The following is a 20388-nucleotide window of genomic DNA, read 5'->3' on the forward strand; positions in this document are numbered from 1 at the left end:
AATAAACCTTGGCCGTTATCGAGGGATCTAATTCTACTGATGCGTGCCGCATTACCAAGTAACCACATGCCCATTTAAAGTTGCATTACACCATAAGAATACCAATGTTACACCATCGTTTTATAATGTACGTATAATGTAGTTCGCGTGATGTGGTGTGACCTACATTATAATAGATATTATGTACATATATGTAATACTATGTTATTATATTGAACGATAAATCTTTACAGATTACTTCGTAAAATAAACGATTACGATAAAGTTGGTTATTTGTTTGTTTGTAATAGATTAAAACTCGAAAACTACTCGAACGATTTAAAAAATTATATTTGCCTATAGAGAGATAGAGTTTTACATTCAGTGTTGCCGGATTGAGTATTTTTCTCCCCAATTTTGGATAAGAATTTTACTATTCGAGAAATTTTGGAGAAATGTTTTGGAGAGAAGTGAACTGGGCTTGGAGATATTTGGGTATTCTTTTGGCAATTTGGGTCATCGTTTTAGTACTTGTAGCATGAGGCAATGAGGGGAAATGCCTTACCTTACAACATAACCTACAAGAAAAGAGCATGTTCCTTTTCAAAAGGTCGGCAACACACCTACAATGCCACTGGTGTTGTGGGTGATCATGGGCGGCGGTAGTCACTTACCATCAAGTGAGCCACATGTTTGTTTGCCCCCTGTGCTGTAAAAAAAGGAAAATCTTAAAAGGCCCTTTGCCTTACCTTAAAATGAAAGGTCCCAAAAAATTAGATAAATTCGCTTTTTCAAAGTCACTTAATTATAACTTCTGCTCTACCAAAAAGTTCTTTTGGCCTACCTTAAACTTGGGTTTAGTTACGGCCCTGACTTGTAGGGTAAAGTAAGATTCAAATCACAATAAATTTATAATTTTATGGCATATGACAAAACTTAATGAAAAAAGATACAAAGATATTGTGTTTCAACCGTGAAACAGCTGTGTTTGCATGGCTGTGTTTCAGTTTAAAGGGTGGGATATGGCAGTGAATTTACACGGTACAGAGGAATAACACCTGAGTTCTCAGGAATGGCAACGCATGGGGGGTATCATGGGCGAATACCACCCCAGGTGTTGCCAGTATACTCTGTTATGTCCATGGTACTGCTCATGTGTATAGGCGACGGTTACCACTTTCCATCAGGTGGGCCGTCAGCTTGTTTGCCATTCAAAGTTGTATAAAAAAATACAAGGATTACATAACAATCAATATTATTTACTATTTCTTAATAGAAACAACCATACTGTTTCCACTTATTGTACGCACACTGCCCGCTAATAATTAATGCTCCATACCACTCAGGGTTTGCTGGAAGAGAACTCTTACAGAGTTAAGCTCGACTGTTGTACATCTTTATTTCATATATAAAATACTAGCGACCCGCCTCGGCTTCGCACGGGTACACGTTACATCACATCACATTAGAAACCTGTAAATTTATCAGTGTTCCTCTACAATATTATGCATGTATTATACATATAAACCTTCCTCTCGAATCACTCTGTCCATTAAAAAAAACCGCTTCAAAATCCGTTGCGTAGTTTTAAAGATTTAAGCATATATAGGGACGGACAGACAGCGACAGCGACTTTGTTTTATACTATGTAGTTATAGTGGTATAACAATGTAATTTTTTGTGTACAATAAAGCATAAATAAATTAAAATATATATATATATATATATATATATATATATATATATATATATATATATATATATATATATATATTTCTCTTTGTTTCAGTGCCCTCGGTGGAGAACGGTAAATATTACCAATTAATACGTACGTAACCAAAGATAATGACCCCAAAGACTGTGAGTACCAACGACTGGCCGCCAGCAAACACACGACAATTTAATATTCCGAATAACTCCCCGCGTAAACGGAAAACACCGTTAAGTAACCTTTCCTAGGTTACTTTTTAAATTTCTTGGAAGCGCTTCGACAAACAATCGAATGTCGAATAGAATGGATTTGAACTTAACAAACATAATTATTTAATGAGAGAAAAGTACTTTTCTATATTACTATTATACTGCAAACAAGCACACGACCTGTCTGATGGTAAACGAAGTTACCGTAGCCTATAGGCGTCTGTAACAGAAACGACCATTTACCAGAGGGAGACTTTGTATAAAAGTCGTTTGCTTAACCACCTCTGTCCCATTCGTGTTTCTACCGTGAAGCAGTTGTGTTTGCATGGCAGTGTTTCGGTTTGAAGGGTGGGATATGGCAGTGAATTTACAGGGTACAGAGGAATAACGCCCGAGTCCTCAGGAATGGCAATCATGGTCTATGGTTCTGTTCATGTCTAGAGGCACGGTGTTTTTTAATGAATGATATTGTAATGGTAACCCCGCCTGCGCTATCGGTATACGCTGGCAGGAAGTGATGATAGGTGAGGATGAAAGCAGGTCAGTTGGTACATAGTGATGAATTCATCACGACGGTTTCCAGGGGAAATTGGGTGAAGGCCAACCTGTTACCATATATAACTAGTGGTAGGAACTGTTGGATCCCTCACTAACAATTCCTTCCCTTCCTATAGGTGACAGTTACCTCTCTCTATCAAATGAGCTGTCAGCTTGTTTGACATTCTCCGAAGGAAAATATAATAAAACATATAATGTAGCAGGGAAAGGGGTTGTTATTAATGCGTACTACCCGTCCCATTGCTAGCAATATACCCTGGCAGGTCGACCTCTATGTGGTCCCCGCTGGAAACCATCGTGCTGAATTCCAGGTGTATTTTTATTTTAGTGGGTGATAATGGAATAGTAACCCCACCCGCGCTATCGGTATACACCGGCGGGGCACCAATGATGGATGATAGGTGAGGATGAAGTAGGTTAGCCCATCGTGACAAATTCAACAAGAATTGTTCACGATGGTTTCCAGGGGGAACTACGTGGAGGTCCACCTAATAGGGTATATTGCTAGCAATGGGGCTGTCAAACTCCATTGCTAACAATCCCTTTCCCCCCTCCAGGTGTATTCATCACGATGAGCTGACTGACCTGCCTTTTCACCCTCACCTATCATCGCTCACTGGTGCCCCGCCGGTGTATACCGATAGCGCGGGCGGGGTTTCTATTACATCATCGTATATAAATAAAAAATACAGACTATGGTGCAGTCACGCCCAAATTTCGTAATCCCCAGGGGCAACGGCACATAAACACAGAGAGAGAGACGCGATGGGCGGCACAGTATAATTTGTACCAAACCGCAAAGTAATCGTTATTCATAACTCCAGTGAAAGTATTTACAGTCTTGTTATGTAGGTACTTGGGAACAGGCTCGACTGGTATTATCAAGCGACTTCGAAAAATCATTCGGTTCTTTTCATTGTAACTCAACATATGGGTAGATTCTTTGTTACCAACAATAATTACAGGTAGAAATAAACAATACCATCATCGTCAGGGGGTACCCCCTGGCTGTGTTTCAGTTTGAGGGGTGGGATATGGCGTGAATTTACAGGGTACAGAGGAATAACACTAGAGTCCTCAGGAATGGCAACGCATGGGGGGTATCATAGGCGAAACAGTATACTCTGTTATGTCCATGGTACTGCTTGTGTCTATAGGCGACGGTTACTTGTTTGACATTCTAAGTTGTATATATATATATATATATATATATATATATATATATATATATATATATATATATATATATATATATATATATATATATTTAACAGTATATCAATCGTTAAGTGTCCACTGCTAAACATAGGTTTCCCCTTGGGAGGTTTTACCAATAATTGGCTTGGCAAGCGAATTGACAACCGCAGTTAGGCTTTGGTGATTTTTTAAGAGGGACGCTGCTGCCCATCTTTTAGTCGCCTCTTACGACACCCGCAGGAAAGGAAGGGGTGGCCTATTCTATGCAGAGCCACATGACGGCACCTCATAACTCCATCAACTGTAAACCTATTTGGAAAAATTTTTCATCTCAAAGGATATATGTTACTTACAGATTTGTCCCGTGAAAATTTTATCAAAATCAATTTAATAGATAGATAGATACTCTTCATTGTTCCCTCCATAAGATTACAATAGTAAACTTATTATAGATACAAACAATTACAAGAAATGATCACAGTGAGAGAACAATGGGCGACCTTTATCGCTAGGAGCGATCTCTTGCAGGCAACCTTTGGATGGAGTAGAGTAGTTATAAACAGTTTGACCGGTGACACGAAACTGTTCGTTTTTTAAATACATATAGAGGTTTACATACGTACAATAATATGGACAGTATAGTTTTTAAATTAAAAATAAATGAATTTGTAACAATGGACGCCATTTTTTTTTGTGCGACTCGATCTTTAACGATGTACAAAGTATTTCTCTGACAAACTATTCACAATGTCGAGAGATCTTGACTTCCATTCGACCATGCGATTTCACAACGTCCATATCTAATAATTATGATCTTGGTAATACATAGAGATGTTTATTGCTCACACCATCGCGCTATGGCACGCATTTCCCATTAAAAAATTACATTCACGTCCGCGGAGGTCAATGGCATTGTAATTTTCGTGAACTATTGATAAATGCTCGTATAGGAATAGAAGGTTCGATTCGTTACAGACAGATAGTATGTTGTAAAAAAAAATAATTTTTAATTTTTTTTTATACAACTTAGAACGGCAAACAAGCTGACGGCCCACCTGATGGTAAGTGGTAACCGTCGCCTATAGACATGAGCAGTATCATGGATATAACAGAGTGTACTGTTTCGCCCATGCTACCCCCCATGCGTTGCCATTCCTGAGGACTCACTTGTTATTGCTCTCTACCCTGTAAATTCACGCCATATCCCACCCTTCAAACCGAAACACAGCCATGCAAATACAACTGCTTCACGGTTGAAACACGAATGGGACAGAGGTACCCAAGCAATCGACTTTTGTACAAAATCTCCCTCTGGTGAATAATATCACCTTGATTTATATCGCCAATAAAAAAAAATATGCAAAGAAGTGTTAATTTTGAACTAGTTATTTTATCTAGTTCTGTCACAAATGAAGTAGTTTTTTTTTTATAAGACACGTCATCTTTAAAGAGATTAAAGAAGAAAAAAAAGAATTATAATAGATACATTTATTAGACTTAAATTTAAACATTTTTCAATTGTCATTCTTTTTTATTACCCCCCCATTCGGAACGCAATTGCAGCCATGAAGAACGGGTAACAAACTTAGCTGTTGCTTTTACTTAAAAAGTTTAATTTTATTAAATAGTGAATCTGTGTGAATGCAAACTAGTAAATACTATCAGATGTATTATATATTATACTAGCCACCCGCCCCGGATTCGCACGGGTGCAATGTTCATACTAAATACCGCCGCTGGCCTCCACATTACATTACGACATCACATTAGAAACCTCTAAAATTATCAATGTTCCTCTACAATATTATGCATGTATTATACATATAAACCTTCCTCTCGAATCACTCTGTCTATTAATAAAAACCGCTTCAAAATCCGTTGCGTAGTTTTAGAGATTTAAGCATACATAGGAACGGACAGACAGCGACAGCGACTTTGTTTTATACTTTGTATTATTCACTGATAATGTAGCTTTTTGTAGGTGAATGAATTATTTAAATCGTTATAGTATTTTTATTTTATTTCTCCATTCGAGTAACGCTTTATGCGAAATTAAAAAAAAACAGTTACATCACAAAACATTCTGAAAATTGACATAAAAAATTGCGATTGGTTAAAAGTGAAAATGAAATCGTACTGATTTGGACAAAAAAGTATAACTTTAATACACAAAATCAACAGTATTTTCTATTAACACATGTCCATTTTCATTTTAAATAAATCACACAATACCACCTTACAAAGATAGTGAACAATAAAAATGTTTCTTAAAAGAATTAAGTTAAAAAAAAAACGCGCCAATTCCTCTCATCACGCATCCAATTGAAATTAATAAAAACGTAACTGCGTTTCGTTTCGTCATCAGTCGACGAGGAGCACTCTCTAAATTTAATTAGTAACAAAACGAAACGTTGCATCAATTGATTGATGTCCGACTTGTACATCAGTCGATTGTCTATGGTCGGGCCGATTATTCGTTTGTTTACATTTTATGTTCTATTGAATACAGACAACGCCGCATTAGATGCGCGTGCGCCGATGATCTATAAGACGGTCGTGACTCGTGATCTATGAAAGCAAGTAAAAGTTCCGGCGTTACACATTGCCCGGGTCGAAAGTTATCTTAATTCGCGCCATATTTTTTCTTATAATTGTCATTTGTTGTTACAAAATGGCGGATGGAAATCCTTTCTCTGTATAACAATTGACAGTTATTCATAAATTGCAGTTTTTTTTTACATTTTGCTCCGCAAAAAAGTTAATTCACTTTGTACAAAAGTAGATTGCTTGGGTGAAGCACTTGTGTTTGCATGGCTGTGTTTCGGTTTGAAGGGTGGGATATGGTGTGAATTTACAGGGTACAGAGGAATAACACCTGAGTCCTCAGGAATGGCAACGCATGGGGAGGATCATGGACGAAACAGTATACTCTTGTTGTTATGTCTATGGTACTGCTCATGTCTATAGGCGACGGTTACCACTTTCCATCAGGTGGGCCGTCAGCTTGTTTGCTATACTAAGTTGTATAAAAAAAATGAATACACACACGCACACACTACTCGGAGTACGGACTCTCCGCAAGATGCCAACGAAACTCTGCAAAGACATTTCTATGAGCACATAATATGTGACTGTAAAGAAGATCAATATGAAGCAAACGCTCGAACTGTTTTATTACATCAACCGTTAATTGTCCACTGCTGGACATAGGCCTTCCCCATAAGAGGAGTTTTGCCAGTGGTTACCACGCTTGACAGCCGGATTTGCAACCGCAGTTAGGCTTTGGTGATGTTTTAACAGGGACGCTGCTGTCCATCCCTCAACTATTAGTCCCCTTAGTCTCCTCTTACGTCGCTCATAGAAAATAATTGTGCTAATCGGTTCAGAATTGGTCATGTAATCGGGTAATGTAATCCAAAAAAATGGGACAAATTAAGAACTTATTTCGTTTGGAAGTCATTCTAAAATCACTGTGTACAGTTAAACAAGTAGACATATTGAGTATGTACGGACACAGGTTATGTGCCCAGTAATTAGTGATGTGCACATTTAAACTCACTCGAATTAATGACTCAAATTATTTACTCCAATACTCGATATATTTCGAGTAATCGAATTCCGTATGAATTCGATTACTCGAAATATAAAAATTCGAACTTGAACAAATACGAGTAAATTTGTTTCAAAGCTCTTTTAAATCTTTTATTAATCTACTGCTGGGTCCGAATGGATACTCGAATACAGCATTCGGGTATTTGCAGTAATCGAATACTAATCGACTCTGTACCATAACTTTTTATATGTGTTGTTCCATAGTTTTATTAATTTTGCCTTAATTACCAAAAGAAAAAAAAAGTACTTGGGTGGCGACTCCGTACGGACAAACGCAGTGTCGGACGACTCGCCACCAAATGGAGTGACGACCTCAAATGCGTTGCAGGGTGTCAGTGGATGCAGGTGGCTCAGGACCGTTCCTTATGACAGTCTATGGTGGAGACCTATGTCCAGCAGTGGACAGGTAGTGACTGAGATGGTGAAGATGATGATCAAAGGAAAAACTATTGAATGAATGAACATTTACTATCTTTACAGATCCATAACATAAAACTCTCTACCATCGTACGGCTCGCCATCGACAGGGAGTTCACCCTCATGTCCTACAGCCTAGATGGTCGCGTACAACGCGGTTTCAGACATGTTTCCTCCCACGAACACTCAGGTTATGAAATGAGCTCCCTGCCGAGGTTTTCCCAAGAGACTATAGCATGGGGTTCTTCAAAAGGGGGGTAAAGAGGTTTCTTCAGGGTCGGCAACGCGCGCGTAATACCCCTGGTATTGCAGGCGTTCATAGGCTACGGTGACCGCTTACCATTAGATGGGCCGAATGCTTGTTTGCCACCTCAATGGTACAACAAAAAAAACTTAGTCCTCAGTGATGGCAACACATGAGAAATACCATGGGCACCACATTGCATTCTGTAACGTTCACAGTGTTATTCATATGTATAGACAACATTTAGCACTTTCTATCAGGCGGGCCGTCAGCTTGTTTCCCAGTCATCAAGTGTCATTTAAAATACCATCGTTTTCCACAAAACCACTGACTGCAAAACCAGTTATATCGATTTAAAAACTAAACTACTGATCGATATTGATTGAATTTCTACAAAACCACTCTGTAAGTGTATCCTTTCAGATAAAAAAAGAATTTTCCAAATCGGTTCCCAACTGACGGAGTTATGAGGTGACAAACATAAAGAAAAAATACAACCAAATTCAAAATTTTCTTTTTCAAGTCAATCGAGAATATTTTTACAACACAGGGGGTAAACGAGCATGCGCCTCACCTGATGGTAAGTGACTACCGCCGCCCATGATCACCCACAACACCAACAGCATCACTGTTGGCTTTTAAAAAAAAATATGCCAAATAAGTCCGATTGGGCACATCACTAACAGTAATGGGCATGCAAATACTTCCCATTTATGTGCACTTTCACCTGCAGGGGCTCACAATGAGACAAGATGGCGGGACACAGAGTCGCGTGATGATTTCTCTAATACTAAATCACTGTTCCAATGTCACGGACTGGCTATTTGTAGTTACGAAGTAAACGTTTTTTTTTTAATAATTTGATAATGGAACACTTAATTGCATAGATAGAGTGTCACATACGAAATAGTATGGTAACCCCGCCTGCGCTAACGGGATACGCTGGCGGAGCACCAGTGAAGGGTGATAGATGAGAATGAAAACAGGCCAGTTAGCCCGTCATGATGAATTCATCAGGAATTAACCATTATAGTTTCCAGGGAGAACCGCGAGGAGGTCAACCTGGCTGGGTATATTGCTAGCAATTTGTTTCTCAGTCTCCATTACTAACAATCCCGCGTGAATAGGGTTACCATAATGCACATTTATTACTCTGTATATAAGAGAAATTATATTGTAATCCAATTACTTTCAACATTGACAATTTCCTTATCCGCCTCTTACTACACCCACTAAATAAAAAATTTGCAATCTCAATATTTACAATTCATGAAAATAGATCGGTAATCCATAGGAAACACTCAGATCACCAGATCCGAGACTTTGTAAAAAAGTCGTTTGCTTGGGCACCTCTAACTCATTCGTGTTTCTACCATAAAGCAGTTATGTTTACATGGTTGTATTTCGGTTTGAAGGGTAGGATATGGCAGTGAATTTACAAGGTATAGAGGAATAACACTTGAGTCCTCAAGAATAGCAACACATGGAGGGTATCATGGGCGAAACAGTATACTCTGTTATGTCCACGGTACTGCTCATGTCTATAGGCGACGGTTACCACTTTCCATTAGGTGGGCCGTCAGCTTGTTTGCCATTCTAAGTTGCATATAAAAAAAGATCAATAAAAACAGTCATAGTCATGAAAACTAAACTATCTGGAAGATAAAGCGGTATATTTATACCCTTACACCACCCTATATTTATGAAATCCCTCGCGATAACCCTGCCCGGTATCTAGCTTGCTATAGACAAATGTTCTAATGACAGCAATCTCTGCTTACAATGAACAATGGAATATGAGAAAGATCTCTTCCCGCCTTTATATTAATAACATACCATTATATGGTTTTAAAACAACAGAAAGAAGTATGAAAGGAAACATGAATTAATATTAGGGAAGTGTTTATTTACGTGCTTAATTGCTTACCAGTTAAAATTTATACAGAATGGAATAGTGTAAATTGTTTTCCCTCTCGCTAGCGAGAAAGAATGACATGATTTTTGGCGGGAAACTTATTGTTATACCATAATGCAAGGAGAAGGTTAGTAGGTTTCTTTTTAAATTTTTTTTTTATTACAGTGAAAATAAAAAAATAATAGATAATTCCGTGAACGAACTGTCGTCTATCTGACATAATATAAGAGAGAGTGACATATTTTTTGGCGGGAAACGTTTCATATTGTTTATTAGGTTAGTTAGGTTTTTTTTTTTTAATTGTTTTAGAAAATTGCAGTGAAAGAAGAAAAAAGTATTCTATTAATAGATTCGTTTGTACTTTATATAGGGGTGTTGCAAGCATTCATGAGCTACTGTAGTGTTACCATCAGGAAAATTAAGCTTATTTTTCACCCTGGTTGTGTTTAAAGTACTTCTAATTAAGATTTCCCTAAATAAACTACTTCATCATCATCATGCCAGCCCTAAATTGTCCACTGCTGAACATAAGCCTCCCCGATGGGAAGTTTTCCTAGTAGTTGTCACGCTTGGCAGGCGATTTGGCAGCCGCAGTCAGACTTTAGAGATGTTTTAAGAGGGACGCTGCTGCCCATCCCTCGCCCTTCTTAGTTGCTTCTTAAGACACCCGCTGGATAGAAAGGGGTGGCCTATTCTATGCCGGGACCACACGGCCAACTACTTAAATAAACCACTTAAAGCCAACTATATGCAGCGTTTCCGTAACATATTCCGAGTTCCCATAGTAAAAAGTGTGACATTTTTTGCTTACAATTAAATTATCAATTCTATTGTGTTAAAATATAACAAAAGAATGAAAAAAGAGGGCATCTACAATCTGGTGGGAATATCGATGCATTGTAATCGAACGTCCACGATCGATAACATGTGTAGCATGTTGCACTAGCTACATTTCCCTATATCGATTCAATTTAATCGATAATAGGATCTTATCGACATCGATTATTGATTTTATAATTAAACTTTTTTTTGGATCGATCTGTTAAATACACAAGCATGTTCTGTATAAAGATTTTTATTTAAATAACGTAATAAATTGTTAACTGATTTAGTAAATTCTCTTTTTTTTATCTGAAAAAATATTCAGATCAGTTCAGATTTTTTTTTATACAACTTAGAATGGCAAACAAGCTGACGGCCCACCTGATGGAAAGTAGTAACCGTCGCCTATAGACATGAGCAGTACCATGGACATAACAGAGTATACTGTTTCGCCCATGATACCCTCCATGCGTTGCCCTGAGGACTCAGATGTTATTCCTCAGTACCCAGTAAATTCACGCCATATCCCACCCTTCAAACCGAAATACAGCCATGCAAACACAACTGCTTCACGGAGATGTTTTGTTTTCGAATCAAAATAACTATTTTTAACACAATTGAAGCTGTCTATTGTGAAGCACAATCTTTATTATTGTGTAAGACATTTTAAATTATTGAAACCGTTTGACAAAACATGTTTGTCCTTATTTCCAGGTGGTGGTACTGTGGTGCGTGCTGCTGGCGGCAGTTTTAGCTGAGGACACTCCCCCCGGACTGGTCAGCAAAGACAGCGAGCAGGATTTGGTGGCTGAAGCTACCAACTCAGGTAAATTGACACCATCAATTTTTTTTTCTTATTTTACAAAGGTAAACATGCTGACGGTCCAAAGTATGTTTTAAGAATTCATAACTAGATTTCCTTTATATCAAGAAGGTGGTAAACCTTGTAGGTATTGTGTATCTAATTAGGCAATTTATTTATTTATTATTTAATATATTTCAGACTAGCTGACTCGATGAACTTCGTAAATAACGCCATCTATTGAAAATATTTCTAAGTAACGATTCCCATACAAAATTACCTATTTCAAGTTCTCTATTTTTCAGCTAAACTTCCCATTTGTTTTTCTTTTAAACCACGCCTGTTACAATGAAAACAATTATTGGAATCGATCAAGCCGTTTAAAAATATATACGTATAAAATACACTTATGAAATACAAAAGGCGGTCTCATTGCTAAAGCAATTTCTTCCAGACAACCTTTGGGTATGTTTATTATCCATGTTTTGCCGTATAATCCTGGCATAGAATGGGCCACTTCTTCCGTTATACTGAACAGATTTTGATAAAATTTCTATAGGTACAATCTGAGAGAGTTGCTTTTTAAAACTATCTTTTTGATTAAAATTTTTTTTTTTCAGGAGTACAAGCACAGAAGCGAGAAGCGGGATTATCGAACTCGTACGGGGAGCCTCTGCCTGCGGACGCGTACGGACCACCTCAGGATATAGGCAACATTAGTATGTATTTTATACATTGAACATAATAATAAACGTAGTTCATACGGCAAATGGTTGGCCGTGTGGTCCCGACGTATATAGGTGGTCTATTCTATGCCGGGACCACACGAACTACTTTATAATGTTAGAAATGTATACAAAGTACACCATTAGTCATAATTAAATAAAAATAACATAAAATTTACAATAATTTAATATAAATATGTGCCTTTTTTATGCAACTGAGAATGGCAAACAAGTTGACAGCCCACCTGATGGTAAGTGGTAACCATCACCTATAGACGTGTGCATTACCATGGACATAACAGAGTATACTGTTTCGTCCATGATAACTCCCATACATTGCCATTCCTCAGGTGTTATTCCTTCTTTAAAAATAACCATATATATGGATTTTAATAACATTTAAACTCTCAAGTTCCAGATCTCCCACTGCCGGCACCAATCTACGGAGTACCACTGCAGGACACGCCCCCGGGCGCTTATGGACCGCCTTCACCTGTAGTCTTTCCAAGTCAGACTTATGAAGGACCACCGCCACCACCAATCTCCAAGCCGAGACCCATATACGGACCCCCCAAACTATACGGCCCGCCGAAACAGAGCTACGGTCCTCCCAAACAGACCTATGGTCCTCCAAAACCAATCTACGGCCCCCCAAAGAAAACATACGGCCCTGCAAAATTTAGTCTACCGAAACCAACCTATGGTGTTCCTTTCAAACCACCAAAGCTTACACACCCAAAACCCATATATGGAGTTCCTAAACCGGTTTATGGTCCACCTAAACCTATTTACGGCCCTCCAAAAGCAACTTATGGCCCCCCATTGCTTAACGTACAGAATTTACCCATCCCAGAACTACCTCCGATAACTTCAAGCATCGGCAGTGTTAGTTCAATAGATCTTGGATTAAATCTACCCGCACCTATATATGGAACGCCATTAACATCTCTGTCCCTACCAGGAGATCTTAAGCCAAACTTCCCGATTCCAGCAGACACATACGGCCCGCCAGGACATACGCTCGGTCCTATAGGTCCTAATGACCAAGTTGTAGTCCACGATAGCAATTTGGGACATTACGGACCTCCGCAACCTGACCCGAACCCTCGACCACCACATCCAGGTATCCCTGCGCCACCTACTCCACCACATGTGCTGTATGACGGCTGGAAGCCAATACCTGGTGTATCAAAACCAATAGTAGAAGTTGATCATCACGTTGGCGATATAAATGCTGGCAACCAACTAGGTGACCAATATGGCCCACCTCCGCCACCACCAGCTCAAGATCTTCACTTAAATTTCGACCAAGGTTTGCCAAATTTCGACCAACCTCCGGCATTTGGTGGTAATGCTCAAATTACAACAGGATACTCAAGCGTCCACCAAGATGCTTTGGCTAATATCGATTTAAATGCTATAGTTGGTGGCGACTCGAATCATATCGATCAATCGAAAACAGTATTTGAAGCGCATTACACAGAAACCAATACTCCTCAAGATGTGACATTTATACAGAATTCTGTGCCAACGGGACTTGATAAGCCAATTGACACCTACTCAGCTCCACCTTTAGATTCATTATCTAATGGCCCTTACCCTCCATCAGTCAGACAACAAGGAGCTAAAGGCCTTATACCACCATCAGGAATCTACGGTGTACCTCCAGGAAGTCAGTATGGAGCTCCTCCGAAACCAGCACCTGCTAACTTACCTATCCCATACGGAACATACTCTGGTGGCGGCCACTCTATCCATACAGGTGGCAGTAGCCCAAGACATCCAATCAAATTCAGAGAATCAGTCCCAGAAGGCCTAATTCAACAAATTGGACAAATCACACACCATAAAGACACTCATGGTATCGACCATTTGAAACAAGGACCGACTTATATTCCACCTCCAATCAGGGATGTAAAAGACACACACCAGCATACTGGAAACCATGGAGTTTCAAGTCTCTCCCTATCTATTGAACCGTCCAATCTATACAGCTTGCCACATGCAGAAAACCCCATAAATTTCCAAAATCTGCAACAAACTCCGAATAATTTATATGGGTCACCAATAGACTCTTACACTGCACCTTTATTAACTGTATCCGATCATAGCACCTCTGATTCTAACACAAACTCTGTAACAGCAACTCTCGATGGGATGATACTTGCTAATTTGTCTAATCTGGATGCAGCAGCTATTTTGAAACACTGTCCGTACCATGAAGCAATCATAAAAGCAGCAAAGTTAGGAGAAAGAATTCCTTCAGAGCTAGCGTCCAGCTACGTAGCTAGCTTAAGTTCCTTAGGATCAACACTTTCTAAAAGTCAGCAAACTCTGATATCGCCACAAAATGCATTTAACACTCCTGTTCCAGGCAGCGAATCAGTTTCTTATAATAGTAAAGATTTAGCTACAGCTTCGCATACATTAGTCCAAACTATAGTCCCTAGTAATGATGTTAAAAAAGAAAAAAATGAGAAAAACAGTTTCCAAAAGGCAAAGGCATTAGGAAAGCACAACTATAAAGACAACAGATTACAATTTGTTTCAGAACAAATACAACAGACATCGGAGAAGATTAAAAACTTGAGCGAGGAAGCCAAGCTATTGCAACAAAAGATAGTATCAACTAATAAAAATATAAATAGTGTTAATGGTCAAATTAGTCAATTTAGTCAGGAAATTCCAGTAAAAGGAAAACATGGCAGTTATTCTCTACAAATACAGTCAGCTGACGATGGATTGAGAGGTAAGACTGGTCCGCCTTCGATACCTCATGAGCAATTGCTTTCCGAAGGTCTTTTACAGAGTATACTACAAGCTATAGAGCAGCCATCGGGACAGACTCAGTCGAACATAAAAGTGCAACCTGTTCCTCAAGGCAACTTCCAGCCCAGTTCGTTTGATTTTGCGAACATAGACGTTGGAGGTCTAACGCTGCCAGCTGGCTATGAGCCCATAGATAGAACTAAAGAAAAAAAGAATAGCGTAGACCAAGAAATTCAAAGTACAAACAAGGATATTAAGAGTATTTTGAACAGCGAGATTATACATAAACACAGGGGCGACATATCTGATTGTGAGTTGAGAGCTGAATCTTCTATTCAACATCCCGTAGTTGTTCCAGCACCAAAATTAGAAACTATCAAGCCAGTAGAAGAAATCGATGACAACGATGTCGCTATTTTCTTCGGTAATGACTCTAAAGATGTCACAAATAATGAACCAGTTACAGAAATATCGGTAGCTACTAGTATAAGTGAAAATGTCGATGAGTCTAGCGATAAAAAAGCTGAATTTGGAGAGAAAACTGTAAAATCGTGAGAGTGTAATATCTTTGATAGATTCTAGTCTATTTTACCAGTGAGCGATTATGAGATTTCAATAATAAGTCACAGAGAACGATTTGTAGACTTGGTAAATGATTCAGGAGACTTCTTATTGAAAAATTTCTAAGGATATACAATTCGCGGGAAACAACTTGAATAAGACTATAAATAAAAAAGTCAAATTATTTTCCTCTGTCTATGTCGTAAATTTTTAAGCGGAATGTTTTCTAAAATTTCACTTATGCAATATATAGGATAAAACTGCGTCTATGACTATTTAAAAAGTTACAAATAAAAAAATATGGCGTAAGCTCTAAGCGACGCTCACTGGCGCCATTTTGGTACAAATAGCCATGTACAAGTAAAAGATGTCTGAATTCTTTATTGACATCTTTTTAAAATAAATATACCGAAAAAAAAACAAAATTAACAATTAAATTTGAGATGTATTCATATGAATCACATTGGATTCAACTGGATGCGTTTCGAATTAATTTATATATTTTTTTTTTTATTTTAAGCTTTTAGTTTCGATCCTCGGGCGAAAAAAGTTGTACTTTTTATTGTTATTTTTTTTTTAAATAAATCATATAATGAAAATTACACATTATTATTTTTAAGTTACTAAGACTATAATTTATTGCTGTTCTATTATGCCAGTTTATTCTAAAATCTAGATAATTTAAAATTAGGTACTATATAGTAGAAATATGTAAGATTAGATAATTACTTAGCATTTAGTCAAATGTTTTATTAGGGATCAAGTTCAATTATAAACCATGGTTTTATTTTTTTATAAAATATTACACTGATTTAAAAAAAAAAAAAGTAAAATCGTGGTAATTTCGCGCCTTTTTCGTTCGAGGATGTATAGAGTTTTTCAATAAGTATAATAATTTTTTTATTTATATTTTAATTTAACCATAGATTAAGTATATTCAGTATTTGGGTGTATCTGATTATTATTTATTGTCGATTCGTGTGGATTTTTATTTGTATGTACTGTTGGTACAATTGCGTTAGATAGTTGATGCATGTAGTAAATAAAATGTACAGTTATTTATAATTTTTAGTTGTTTTATTGAACAGCATGGAGAGTGTGAAAATGAAAAATATACCTTTAATAATATTACATATAATTATTTAATTTGTACAGAGGAATAACACCTGAGTCCTCGGGAATGGCAACGCATGGGGGATATCATGGGCGAAACAGTATACTCTGTTATGTCCATAGTACTGCTCATGTCTATAGGCGACGGTTGCCACTTTCCATCAGGTGGGCCGTCAGCTTGTTTGTTTGCTAAGTAGTGTAAAAAAAATCTGAACTGATCTGAATATCCTTTCAGATAAAAAAAATGAGAATTTACTAAATCAGTTAACAATTTGTTACGTTATTTAAATAAAAATCTTTATACAGAACATGCTTGTGTATTTAACAGATCGTCGTCGCCTATAGACATGAGGAGTACATGTCTATAGGCGACAGTTACCACATTCCATCAAGTGGGCTGTCAGCTTGTTGCCATTCTAAGTAATATAAAAAAAACTATTATCAGTTGGTTTTTTTTTCGGCCTAATGGCCGGCACCACATTCATCATTTACCATCGTCATTTACCATTAGGTGAGCCGTATGCTAATTTGCTCCTCATGTTACAAAAAAAATGTAGTATATTTGAAAATTTTACACTGTAAAATAGATAGCTCGGTACTTATTTTTTTTTTAATTCTTTATTACACTAATTATAAGAATATGACGGAGGTAATCAAATGTACAAAGGCGTGCTTAACTCTAATAGAGTTTTCTTCCAGCAAACCCAAAGTGGAAAGTCGACATTTATATTTTAGACAAAGGACGTATTATAATTGCATAATACTATGAATATTCACTTATTCTTTAATTCTTTCTATCCAAAGGTTGTCTGGAAGAGATTGCTTAGCGATAAGGCCGCCTTTTGTACTACACTATACTTTATGAAAATTGTTCAACAAATCCTATTATGTTGGTGCAATAAAGTGTTAAATAAATAAATAAAAAAAAATACTACGAATATAATATATAATAGGAAGAGGGAGACTTTCTACAAAAGTCGATTGCTTGGGTACCTCTGTCTCATTCGTGTTTCAACCGTGAAGCAGCTGTGTTTGCATGGCTGTGTTTCGGTTTGAAGGGTGGGATATGGTGTGAATTTACAAGGTACAGAGGAATAACACCTGAGTCCTCAGGAATGGCAACGCATGGGGGGTATCATGGGCGAAACAGTATACTCTGTTATATCCATGGTACTGCTCATGTCTATAGGCGACGGTAACCACTTTCCATCAGGTGGGCCGTCAGCTTGGTTACCATTCTAAATTGTATAAAAAAAAATACACTTATTCTATTGTGATACTTATAGATGGTTGCATAGATTCCACTTATTTTTATCGACTTCTCAATATAAAGACAGTGCTGACTTTTAAAAAATGTAATGAATGATTAGTTATGTTTTGTAGTATCTACAAAAAAACTTTCTTATTTACCTAAAACGAGACGAGTGTAATAGATAGTTCTTTCTGAGAACTATTATGCACTATTATGTTTGTTTTTACATTTCAATAACCTTCTGTGTACAATAAAGAATAAAGATCATGGATACTGTTACTTAGTCTATGGTAGTGATGTAACTTATCTTGATTTTATTCTAATTTCCATGACTACTGTCTTTGTTGATTGGAGACATAGAAAATTAAGTTGTTTTAATTTTATATCTTTTTTATTATTAATTTTAAACGCTGTAAAGTGCATGAGTGACCTCATAATCTACCGCGTCTATCTTTGCAAAGTTCTAGATTTCACGATGTCGTAGACAAGGGAGATAATTAAGGACAATTTATATGAGAGTCTCTTGCACTTATTAATGTTAGAGTTGCAGCGGAATACGTACCTTGTTAGGAGTAGATATACATGGAAAGATGACCAGCGTGAAAGCAGTAGTAGCACTAAGTAGTATTGTACGCAATAGATTTAGTTCTTAGTCCAAGTAACTTGACAGTTTATTTATAATAAACACAGCACACGCTAAATACACGAAACTGTATTGTACCATTATATTAAAATATTGTTTAATTTGTAAATACAGTTTTTCAGACAAAAGTCAATTTACAGAACACGTCAAATATTAAGGTTACTAGGCAATCATATTTTTCTTTTCTATTTTCAAATTTCACTAAAGAGTTTATTAATACCTAGTTTTTTTTTTAACGAGTGATAATGGAATGGTAACCCCACCCGCGCTATCGGTATACACCGGCGGGGCACCAGTGAGGGATGACAGGTGAGGATCAAAAGACACGTCAGTTAGCCCATCGTGATGAATTGCACTAGAATTAACTACAATTGTTTCCAGGGAGAACCGCGTGGAGGTCGACCTGATAGGGAGTATTGCTGGCAAAGGATCAGTTAGACCGCATTACTAACACTCCCTTTCCCTCCATTAATGCTTAGTTTTCACCTTAACAATTAAATCAATAGAAGGTAAAATAACAATTTTATAAATTTTGCCTGAATGTATGTATGTTTGTTTCGGTATCAAGCGAAAAAGACTACACCAAAGATGTTTCTGAAGGTCCAATTTAAAGTTTTTTTTTTTTATACAACTTAGAATGTCAAACAAGCTGACGGCCCACCTGATGGAAAGTGGTAACCGTCGCCTATACGAGGTTTGTCCGGAAAGTACGTATAAAAGTTTTTTAAAAATTTTATTTTACAATTATTCAGGTAAATCAATTTTATCCCCTTCAAAGTACTCCCCCTGTGACATAATGCACTTGTGCCAACGCCGTTTCCACTGTGAGAAGGCTCCTTGAAAGTCCTCTGGTTGTAGGTTTCTCAGCTGCCCTGTCGTAGCTTTTTTTATCTCATTTATGTCCCCCAAATGCCGCCCCCGAAGTACCAATTTGGTTTTTGGGAACAAGAAGAAGTCACACGGGGCCAAATCCGGCGAATAGGGGGGGTGTTCGGTCACCGTAATGGAATTTTTACTCAAAAACTCACGGACAACAAGAGAGGTGTGGGCAGGGGCATTGTCGTGGTGAAGAATCCAACGCCCCTCTCGCGCCAATTCTGGACGAACTCGTGCCACACGAGCTTTGAGGCGTCTGAGCACATCGACGTAGAATTTTCCATCAACTGTCTGGCCTGGAGGGACGAATTCTTGATGGACAATCCCCCGAACATCGAAAAAAACAATCAACATTGTCTTGACATTTGAGCGGGATTTTCTTGATTTTTTTGTTCGTGGTTCCCCGGATGTCTTATCGAATTAGATCGGCAAAAATTTCACGGCCATTCTTGCCGAGTTTCGAGAGAAACTTGATTACGACGCGCTGCTCTTCAACGGAAGCGGGCTCCATGCCGACGGGGTTTCGTTAAGAGGTAACTTCACAGATGGCGTGACAAGCCAGTTCGCACCGCACGGCGGTCAGACCAGAACTGAAGCATTGTTAGGGACATAAGGAAGGGGTCCTGCGCTTACCTGGCCTCCCCACTCCTCTTTCTCGCATTCCAGAACACTTTTATACGAACTTTCCGGACAGACCTCGTAGACATGAGCAGTACCATGCACATAATAGAGTATACTGTTTCGCCCATGACACCCCTCATGCGTTGCCATTCCTGAGGACTCAGGTGTTATTCCTCTGTACCCAGTAAATTCACGCCATATCGCACCCTTCAAACCGAAACACAGCCATGCAAACACAACTGCTTCACGGTTGAAACACGAATGGGATATGTTATCTTGAACTATTTTATTGTTAATTTTACTTCTATAATCCATGCATAAAATATTGGATACTGTATCCAAAGAACCAAGGGTTTTAAAAA

At 37.9% G+C, this 20388-nt stretch overlaps 1 protein-coding gene across 2 annotated transcripts in view; it reads left to right on the forward strand.

Moving 5' to 3' along the window:
• Nucleotides 1–16586, forward strand: part of LOC113510304 (uncharacterized) — a 38506-nt gene extending 21920 nt beyond the window's left edge. The window contains exons 2-5 of one of the 2 annotated variants that reach the window (XM_052892392.1): nucleotides 1769–1786; nucleotides 11379–11490; nucleotides 12087–12185; nucleotides 12604–16586. In XM_052892392.1, coding sequence (XP_052748352.1) covers nucleotides 1769–1786; nucleotides 11379–11490; nucleotides 12087–12185; nucleotides 12604–15515 — 3141 coding nt within the window. In that variant the 3' untranslated portion in view covers nucleotides 15516–16586. The remainder of the gene's footprint in view (nucleotides 1–1768; nucleotides 1787–11378; nucleotides 11491–12086; nucleotides 12186–12603) is intronic. The other variant, XM_052892393.1, reaches the window with a different exon arrangement.
• Nucleotides 16587–20388: the final 3802 nt, after the last annotated feature.

Source organism: Galleria mellonella, unplaced genomic scaffold, assembly GCF_026898425.1.
Source record: "Galleria mellonella isolate WM207_F2 unplaced genomic scaffold, CSIRO_AGI_GalMel_v1 utg158, whole genome shotgun sequence".
NCBI classification, from domain to species: Eukaryota; Metazoa; Arthropoda; class Insecta; order Lepidoptera; family Pyralidae; genus Galleria; species Galleria mellonella.